Source organism: Poecilia latipinna, unplaced genomic scaffold (genome assembly GCF_001443285.1).
Source record: "Poecilia latipinna isolate Pla-1442-1.1 unplaced genomic scaffold, P_latipinna-1.0 Scaffold1270, whole genome shotgun sequence".
In the NCBI taxonomy this organism is placed as follows: Eukaryota; Metazoa; Chordata; class Actinopteri; order Cyprinodontiformes; family Poeciliidae; genus Poecilia; species Poecilia latipinna.
This window is the reverse complement of record NW_015113886.1, coordinates 100,814-110,728: the sequence shown is the minus strand read 5'-3', so window position 1 is coordinate 110,728 and position 9,915 is coordinate 100,814. Positions and strand designations below refer to the sequence as shown.

The 9,915-nt window shown below is 43.1% G+C and overlaps 1 protein-coding gene across 2 annotated transcripts; it reads right to left on the bottom strand.

Annotated features, from left to right (window-relative positions):
* Positions 1-660: 660 nt before the first annotated feature.
* hells (helicase, lymphoid specific) lies at positions 661-9,162 on the bottom strand. Of its 2 annotated transcripts, none has more exons than XM_015054684.1 (23): positions 8,765-9,162; positions 7,637-7,737; positions 7,413-7,528; positions 7,185-7,307; positions 7,037-7,078; positions 6,917-6,944; positions 6,769-6,833; positions 6,633-6,674; positions 5,832-6,059; positions 5,551-5,733; positions 5,317-5,460; positions 5,035-5,231; positions 4,856-4,949; positions 4,617-4,778; positions 4,395-4,537; positions 3,499-3,646; positions 3,328-3,411; positions 3,055-3,174; positions 2,094-2,210; positions 1,813-1,972; positions 1,639-1,735; positions 1,019-1,095; positions 661-911 (listed from the first exon to the last, which is right to left on the bottom strand). In XM_015054684.1, the coding sequence occupies exons 1-23, from the start codon at positions 8,770-8,772 to the stop codon at positions 829-831; spliced, it is 2,562 nt and encodes an 853-aa protein (XP_014910170.1). In that variant the 5' UTR covers positions 8,773-9,162; the 3' UTR covers positions 661-828. The 2 variants fall into 2 exon arrangements, with proteins under 2 accessions (XP_014910170.1, XP_014910169.1); XM_015054683.1 differs by having other exon boundaries at positions 5,832-6,062; positions 8,765-9,161.
* Between the last annotated feature and the right edge of the window lie 753 nt (positions 9,163-9,915).

The following is a 9,915-nucleotide window of genomic DNA, read 5'->3' as shown; positions in this document are numbered from 1 at the left end:
TTCTCACTGTTTATTCAATGTCACATGCTGTTTTTATTTTAATTATGTAAAGCACTTTGAAATGCCTTGCTGCTGAAATGTGCTATACAAATTAAATTTGATTGATTCCCGCAACACGCAAACTTCCCCATTCCCTCAGTACGTTGTAGTTCCACATCACATTGCTTAGGATTTGTTGTTGCGTGCTTGTGCAGAGTGAAGGAAAGATGAGACCAGTTGCACAGGCAGGCTGCGAAATGAGAAGCAGGTGATCAGTTTGTGTGATCGGCAACAAGAGATCATGATCGGCGATCATACACTTTTTCACGGAAATTGGCCGATTATGATTGGTGGCCGATCGATCGGAACACCTCTAACATATATATATATATACACACACACACACACACACACAAATAATGAATGAACAATAGAAATATTTCACTTTTTCCAAGATATTCTAATTTCTTTCACTGAACCACTAGATTGAATCATTGGAATCATTCTGATCCAAGGGACACCCTTTGACCATTTACCTCTGACCCTGCAGCATCTGGTTACCATGTGGTTGATTATTGACAGTGGGGAAGGTACTTTCTGCTTTTGTTAAATTTCCACATTACGGATCACCAACAGGGTCACAACATGAAAATGGAACAAACAAAAACAAACATGAGAGAATTCCTTTAAATGTCCCCTTACATTTTTAATATCACAATCTCTTTATAACATTTTACTGACAAGCATTCTTACAGCAACTCGACAGAACAAAACAGCAGCTTCCAGATCATCTGAGAATGTCGTGGTGGTCTTTGTCAAAGTGGCAGCGCCCTCGACATCGAATGGCCCTCAGGTCAGTGTGATCTCTGATGACTCTTTGGCGTCGATCACTCTGAAGACTCCCACTTTCTCCTTCATGCTCCTCCCGTTACCTGGAAACGACAAGTTACGGTTAAAAAAAAACAGGTCTGTGTCTGATGTAGATGTCATGAGGTGTGCAGAAATTTATCCTGAAAACCACAGCGAGGTTGATCCTCACCCAGCAAGTCGCTGCGATCCAGCAGGATCTCCAGATCCTTGTCACTGATCACCTTTCCCTTTGAGGATTTCACCTCCCTAATTTGAACAAACACACACCAAGATTTCCCAGGTTAAAGAGCTACTTGTTGTAGTGACTGCATGTCGGACGCTGCACTGCGTTGCGCCATGCCATGCTGTGTTGCACTTAGGCCTGTCACAATAATCAATAAATCAATCGCATGATAAATTAAAACAAACTCAGTCATTTTNACTTGCATGATTTATAATTTTTCTTTTTCTACCAAAAACTGGATGATAAAAGTCTTCAGTCTTTGGTCTCGACTAGCTCTTATTTTGAAAGACAGTTTTATTTACAGAGACTTCATGATTCATTTTATTTTATTTTATTCATTTATTTTTTTGTGGATATTTAAAATGTCTTCCAGTCCCAGTGTAAAATGTTAATCAGAATTTGAAGTTTATTGATCTGGAAGAATGTGTTCTTGGGTTATTATTAATTGAAAATGGTTTCAAAACAACATTATTGTTTGTCGCAATAACTTCTGGGATAATTTATCATCCAGGAATATTTGTTACAGTGACAGGCCTAGTTGTGTTGCGTTGCTGCGGTCGTCTTACTTCTCAGGACCTCTGGCCTGCAGCAGGTCCCGCAGCTCGTCCAGATCGATGCTGCTCTTGCTTTGATTCAGCTCCGCCTTCCCACCTTTGAACTTTTCTGTGAAAAAGAGCAGCACCAAGGTGAGGTCAGGGAAGGTCAGCAATGAGCGGAAAGGTATCCGCGACGATGCTTACTCTTGTGAATAACCATCTGTTCCAGCTTCCTCTTGGCCGTCGCTCGCTCCAGAATCCTCTGGTCGATGGTGTTGGCCGTCACTAGCCGGTACACCACCACGGGTTTGGTTTGTCCGATGCGGTGGCAGCGGTCCTGAGCCTGCAGGTCCGCCTGAGGGTTCTAAAGCAGGAAGGGAAAGAGAATCAGTAGGCAGCCTTTGGGTTCCGGCCTTTTGGTTTGCTCCCAAATTAAAAGGAAACAAGATGAGGAGACAAGATTTTAGCTCGTTCTTCCAACCTACCCAATCACTGTCAAAGATGATAACTGTGTCAGCTGCTGTCAAGTTGATTCCAAGTCCTCCTGCCCTGGTACTCAGCAGGAAGATGAACACCTCTGGGTCATTGAAAAACTTTTGGATCTGGAAGAGAAAAGGAGATCATGTTAGAAAGCAAATATAATCACCTGATTTTAAAAGACCTGATGGAGAGCAGCAGCACACATTCCCTTTAATGCCATAATTCAATTCACAGCTCTCTGCCACATTGCAACCTTAATTTTATTGGGATTTCATGAGACTGATCCACACAAAGTGACAGAAGTCGCAAGTTATTAAAAATAATAAAAAGAGAGATACGCATCAACCTGAAGTGACAGTCTGGGCAAAGAGCATTAATTAGAGAACCGAGGGAACTCTAGAGGAGCTGCAGAGATTCATCACACATGCACTCCTAAGTGACATCTGGCTTATATTTCCTTTGACACACTGCATGTTTTATATATAAATACATTTTAAAAAAAAACTTGTTTTCAAGTTACATACTTGTTTGAACAAATAAAAAAAGCACATAAAATCTGTAATAACATCTGTGATATCATTACAGTTGTATCTAAACAAAAACATATTGTGATCAGATTTTTTTATCACCCGCCCCCAATTCTGGCCAAATTTATTAGCCCCAAAAGCATGTAATTATGTACTGAAGAAAAAGATTCAGAATTTGTGTTATTCAGGTTTCACAAATAACAGCGCTGTGGTTCAACATTTCTTAAAAACTGTATTATTTTGAGAAACAAATCTAGAAATATTCAAGTCGGTCACATTAACTAACAATAAAAAAATAACAGGGTGTGAATAGTTTTGAGAAGCACTGCATTGTAGCCCCAGTCAGTCCTAAAATCATCACTCTGTTTCTGCGAGAGGAAACATTGTTGCCTTATAGAACAATAATAAAATCAATGGTTCTCCATCATTTCAAACCTACGTTCTCGTCTCTTTCGGTGTACGGCATGCTGCCATCTAACCGGCTGTATCGGAAATCTCGGAGGTAGCAATAGTCCATCAGAATATCCAAGATGGACGTCATCTGGCTGAAGATCAGAACCTAACAGTGGGGCAAGCACAACTATCAGAACTGAATGAAGATCAGAGACTAAACATGAGATTCTGTTGCCTCCACAGAAGGCTGGAACGTGGGAGGAGAACTGACAGGCAGAACAAGCTGTAAACATTTGACGTTTTCTAGAAACATGACTACCTTGTGTCCTCTGATCTTCAGAGCAGGAAGTAGCCTGTCCAGTATGAGAAACTTTCCTGAGGACTGAACCAGCTGCTCATCAATCTGCAGAGAAAGTTAAAACCGTCTTTAATCTCTCCAAACTTTGGTCTGCGGCTCTGCGGGCTACAAGAGAAATCCCAGTGAGGTCACCTTAAACTGCTGTGTGACGGGGTCCAGGGGGTACTCCACCAGGTACGGGTGGTTACAGCATCTCTTCAGCACCATCAGCACGTTCTGCAACTTCAACGTGATGTCAGCGTCCGGCGGGGTGGAAATGTCCAGCACCGGTGGCGAGGGGCTGAGGAGGTTCAGAGAAATGAGACCCAGAGCTCAGGTTCAGCTTATGTTGTACGCAATGAATCTGGAACATTCTGCAGAGCCCCTCGACAACAGCTGATGATGTCATCAAAAACTTCTGCTGTCAGGGTACGGCGGATCAGCAGGTTAGGAACCACAGCCGCCTGCCAACATTTTAATTAGAATGAAATAACTGAATTGTGAAAATGTTACATCTATTTTAAGTGTATAATTTTTATTTTGGACTTTTTTAAGACTATAGTTGGTATTTAGGCATTGTTAATATCTAATGTTTTCTCAGTCTTCCGTATCACCACTCTTAGGGGTTCAGCCAATCAGCACCATGGAAAATGCTGCTCCTGGATTGGTAGAATCAGCAGTCAGTAGCTGTCAGGTAGCATTGTGCATGTTGACGTTTTAGATATGTCCTATTATAACATTATAAACCATAAACAACATCCATTGTTTATGGTTTGACAAAGTCAAACTGATACATAGTGACCCTTCCATCCCTACTTCAACCAATATTTCTAGTTTCCATTCCAAATTAAACCATGACTAATAATTTTAAAATATCACTTGATAATTATGTATTATTGAAAGATGGGAAGATAAATACCTGAACATCAACCACAAAGTCTTAAAAATGTAAACATTTTAAAAAGACTTAAATAAATAAGCAATGATAAGCCTGGTGACCCACCAGGCTTATATTACTCTGGGGGAAACCCTGTCAGACAGTTCCTGACCTGTTCTCAGCCTCCTTACGGACTCTCTCCAGGTACTTCATCAGGGCCGCCTGTGTGTCGCTCTCCGTCTCACTGTAGTCCACCGACCTACGGGTGCGACGTTTTGGTCTGCCATCTGGTGTCACCGGCACAGGAGCCTCTTTCTGACAGGAAAAACCAGAGAATTCCTGACACTGGAAGCTTTTATCGGTGGAGAAATCCAGAGCTGTCAGCAGCCCTTACCTTCTCCTTTCCCAGAACCTTCTCTATGGTCTTGTTGACAACTGCGCTGTAAAGGGTCTCCTGCTTGGTGGTCAGGGGGGCGTACACTATGATCTCCTTCTTGGGAGGAACCTCAAGAGTCACATCTGTCTTCAGCCTCCTCAGGAGGAATGGAGTCAGAATCTGAGACAGAAAACATGGAAACGATGAAGGATGCTCCTTCCTCTGCCTCTCTCTTCTTCTCTCTCTCCCCATCTCACCTGGTGCAGCATGCTCAGGATGTTCTGCTCCCGTTCTGCCACTATCACGTCATCACCCTCACCAAGGGAGTTGATGTCAAACCAGGACTCAAAGCTGGTCAAAAACAGGACAGAAAAACAAGCTGCTCACGCTGAGAGGAACTCTACACCCAGCTCTAGACATCCAGATCTATAATCACCTCTTCAGGTCATCGAAGACCTCTGGGAGGAGGAAGTTGAGGAGAGACCAGAGCTCAGCCAGGTTGTTCTGCAGCGGTGTGCCCGTCAGCAGCAGCTTGTTGTCGGTGGGCAGCATCTTCAGCTCACGCACCAGCCGACAGTTGAGGTTCTTGATCCTGTGGCCCTCGTCCACTATCAGGTACTTCCACTGAAGATGCTGAGGCAGAAAGCAGGGATTCTCACATTCTGTCTTCACTAATGCTTCCACCATCCAGCAGGTGATTCTAGCGTGAAGGTCTTACCTGCAGAAACTTTCTGTCAATCATGGAGATCTCGAAGGAAGTGATGACAACAGGAAACATGTTGAGGGGCCCCTGAGACCTGCGGACCTGCTTCAGCAGCTTGGACCTCTCTGGCGGAGTGCCGTGATAAAGCATCACCGATATCTTGGGAAAAACACGCAACACAGATCAGACTGCTGCTCTACGTCTGGCACCGGGTGACCCGGAGAGGCTTCCCGTCGTTCGTCCCGTTACCTCTGGTGCAAAGCGCTTAAACTCGCTGATCCAGTTTGGTACTGTGGAGAGAGGAGCCACCACCAGGAAGGGGCCCATCACCTTCTTCTCTACCATCATAGCGATGTGGGCAATGCACTGGATGGTCTTCCCCAGCCCCATCTCGTCAGCCAGGATGCCATTGATGCCGTTCTCCCACAGCATCTGAAGCACAGAGGGAATAGAGACTGCTGGGTAACAGCGTGGCACCAGGAACGATTCCAAACCCACCCCCACCACATCCGGACCCGCACCCCGCTCACCCTCAGCCACTCCACGCCTTCGATCTGGTACCACCTCATGACTCCGCCTGTGAACAGCTGGGGCTGCTGGACGGGGACGGGCTGCCCGTTCACCTTCCTGTCGGGGTCCAGGAGATGCTTGGCATTCTCTCGAACCGTCTCCGACAGCCGGCTCTTGATTTCCTCATTGGAATCGCTCATTTTTTCAATATCCTCGGCGTCGAGTTTCTTCTGAGCCGGAGCATCATTCTTCTGGAAAAAAGCGGTGAGGTGATGGAACTGATGGACACAGACTGAACGCCGAGAGAAGATTCTTTTGCTTTTTTTTTGTCTTCCTGCATGTCATCAGAACAGTTCCACATGTCCCAGTTTCCTGAATTTTGGGAGATCAGTGATCGGCCGATGCTGACAGACACCATGTCTGCAGGTTTACAGTTATCAATAGTCACCTCACTGCTGCCAACTCAGTGACTTTCTTGCTACATTTCGCAACATTTCAGACAAAGAATAAAAATGCCAACGGTCAAATCAGAAGCGGCAGGTCAGGCCTTTTAAAGCTTGGTGGTCAGCCAGAAAACTGCAATCAGTGGACCCGTGCATGTAAGAATCGGCCAATCAACAAGATCCCAAATTTAAGGAAATGGGGGCTGATTTATCAGATTTAAGACTCGTGGATGCATGAAGGATCTGGCCTTAACCAGTCATGGAAAAGACTGGTGAAGTCTTTTCCATGTAGGTATTTAGGCTTTTGTAGGATTAAAGCCTGAATACATATTGTTTGAATCATAGAAGATGGAGCAGTCAAAGTAAAAGCAGCTTTACCCCTTTCTCCACTTTTGATCTCTTTGCTTGAGACATGATTTCCTGCAAAACGAGAAGAAAAAGAAAGAAACACATGAAGCAGATGATGAGTCAAGAGGAAAACAGGGCAAAACAAGGAATAAGAAAATGGACATACTTCTTTTGTCATAACATCAGCTATTTTAAAGTCTTCATCCCTCCTCCTTTTCTTCTTCTTCGCATCTGGAAGGACAGGAACAAATTTGACGGTCGGGATCCTCAACATCTTCTAATGATGTCTCTGAAGGAACAAAAGCTCAGCTCACCTGTCCGGGTCTCTGCGCCACTGCCAGCCTAAACAAACAAACAAAAACAAAAAAACAGAGTTTGGGATGAGATATTTTGGTCACCGCTAAGCTGAATATTCCCAGTCGCCAGTTGCTCACCTTCATGGCCTTTTTCTCCAGCCTCTCCTTCTTGAGTTTCTCCTGAAACACAGAGTCAGGCGTTATCATCCAGGGATCGTAATAATAGAGGACTTTCACACACACACACACACACACACACACACACACACACACACACACACGTTACCTCATTCTGCTGCTGCTCCATCTTTGTCAGCAGGAATTTAGAGTAGATGTTGCTCTTCTGGAGCAGATGCTGGAGTCTCTTGAAGCGCACATCCTGCGAGTCCCTCTTAAATGATTCCTGTGCCTTTAAACATTTTTTTAAAACAATTTCAAGCAGCTGCTCAACTCTCCTCAGCACACACATGCAGAGTAACAGCAGATGTGTTGTATTGCGGAGGAAGACATGCACCTTCTTCATCATTTCCTTCTCTTTTCGCTCCCCTTCCTCCATCAGCTGGTTCTCTTCCTCCTCCATTTCCTTGGTAATGACCACCTCGGGAATGTTCTCCGACTCCACGCTCCCGTCTGGAGACGGGAAAACAAAACATCCTCTGGTGGTGAATTTCTTCAGAGTTAAATCGACCTGCTGAGTCCATCAAACTTTATATTTCACAAAACAACACGATGATTTACCTGCCTGACCCCCAGCGGTCTCCATGGCCGTACCGTGGGGCTCCTCAGATTCATCTGGTTTGGGGCAGTGAGGGGACACACTTCGAGTTTCCTCCTTGATACTGAACAGATAAACACACAAGAAGTGTAATGAGTGAGGGGGCGAGGTTCAACAATGCAGTGGTTAAATGTTTGGTAAATATAGGCTTTCAGCTGCATAATGGTTCTGTGGAACCAAATGCATAATGTCATTCTTGGATCAAAATTGGGTTTAAAACATCCATCACACTCCAATTTCCTTTAGTGCTGGAAGTTTTTAATGGAGCCGAGTTGTGCCAGGGGGAAACATCGGTATCAGGTCGGCGTGCACCGATAAACCGACTTTCTTAACTTTGGCTGATCAGACAATAATTCCATGTGAAATTGATCTTATCTACCACCACAAGGTCTGAATTTCAGCCACTGGCCCAAGGTAGTTGATACTGGACAGCGTTTTTAGAAATAAACTTTACTTACTTACTTACATTCTTTAAAGCCCATAATCCAGCTGTTCAACCGTGATTAAACTAGCATGCAACAGTTAATTGCAATCCTTGTTAATACTGCAGCAATGTGAGCACAGAATAACTGTTGGGGTGGGGACAATGAAGCTGTTATAAAACCAGAGCTCCTTCAGTGACACACTGCTGCATCCTATGTGCACAAAGGAGCGTCATCACAGATCCTTCCTCCCGTTGATAGACTTTATAACATACTTTATAAGTGTTCACATCCCTGCAGATCTTTTTTCTTTTCATTTCTCCTAAATAGTCTCTTGTTGTTTGAGCACAAAAACACATTTTGTACATTAAAGATCCTTCAGAGTAGCATCTTTCCTTGAAACAGCGTATCCTATTTTTAGATCATAAATTTGCCCTTTCTGTACAGTATATTATTCTTGTGTCTTTATGTTATTTTCCTTAGTTTGAATATGGATTTAACTTGCTGTTGGTACCCTTGAATTAAAATAGACGATGTTTCCAATTAACTGACTCAGTGAACGTTAAGCATGTTTTAATTATGAACAACTATTAGTAGGTAAATTTATTTTCAACGTAAAAGAAACAAAAATTACACTTTGAAGAAGACGCCGACACTTTATACACTTACCTGCTCATTGTTGTCCACGACGAAGAAAGACGGCTCAGTTATATAAAAATATTTTTAAAAGGGCTAATTTCAGCTTTCAGACAACTTTACGAACAGTTTCTGCCCAGCAAACGTAGTTACACACAGAGGTTATTCAAACAGCCATGCTGTCCAGGTCGCAAGCTGCCGAATGGTTAAGCTAACTGTATCTTACAGATAACCCTGCTTCCACAATACGCATGTACAATTTTGCTCAAATAGAGCAACTCTGAAGCACAAAAATAGCTAAATAAACTTTGTCTGGTTTCGAACACTCCGCTGGTCCGAAAGAAATGCCGTCCGCCAAACAATGCAGCTACAAACATTTGCTGCGCATCCGGTCACTGCATTTCAAAATAAAATTATTCGCTCAAACCACCACATTGAAGAACAAGCTGTTATACTGACATTGGCTTTTATAGTGAAAGGCAAGGAATTATGTTTTCCTGTAAACCTGTCTCCCTTGGTGGAGATGTGGAACATTCGGAAGGGCGGGGCTTCTACATTTCCCGCCAGTTGAGACCAAACCATTATCCCTAAAACCAGGGCAAGAGGACGACTTCACGTGGTGGATAATGTCGGAGGTCTACCAAACAATACTTGCAGATAATTAAACACAAATATGCATATGCACTTAATAGACACTAATTCACATCCATATAATTTTAGACAAAATATAATCTAATGGTAAAATATTTTATAGCCTGAGATAAGAGTCTCCCCTCTTTCTGGAAAATGCAAGACCCCAGCCAGATGTTTTCCCGCGAAAGCATCATGTCGAAAATGATTTATTGATATGCTTGCAGGACAGGAAGATGCCAAAATACTAGACAACTCTGAAAATATTTTTTGTGTTAGTAAAATTTGTGGTTATAGAGCTCTGTGCCAAATCTATGGAGTAATACCGATTTATTTCTATGAAGACTGAAGGATGAAGGTAAGAAACAATAAGAAAAAAAGCCAGGACATATGCAGCTGGCTGATAAATAAATTGAGTGTTTTTGGCTTGGACCTGTTTCATTTTGTTTTTAACCTGTGTTTTTGTAATAAACTGAAGAAAAAATAATAATAAAGTGTTTAAATAAATAAATAAGCTTTTATTTGCGATGTTCCAAATAAAAGCTTAGCCAGAC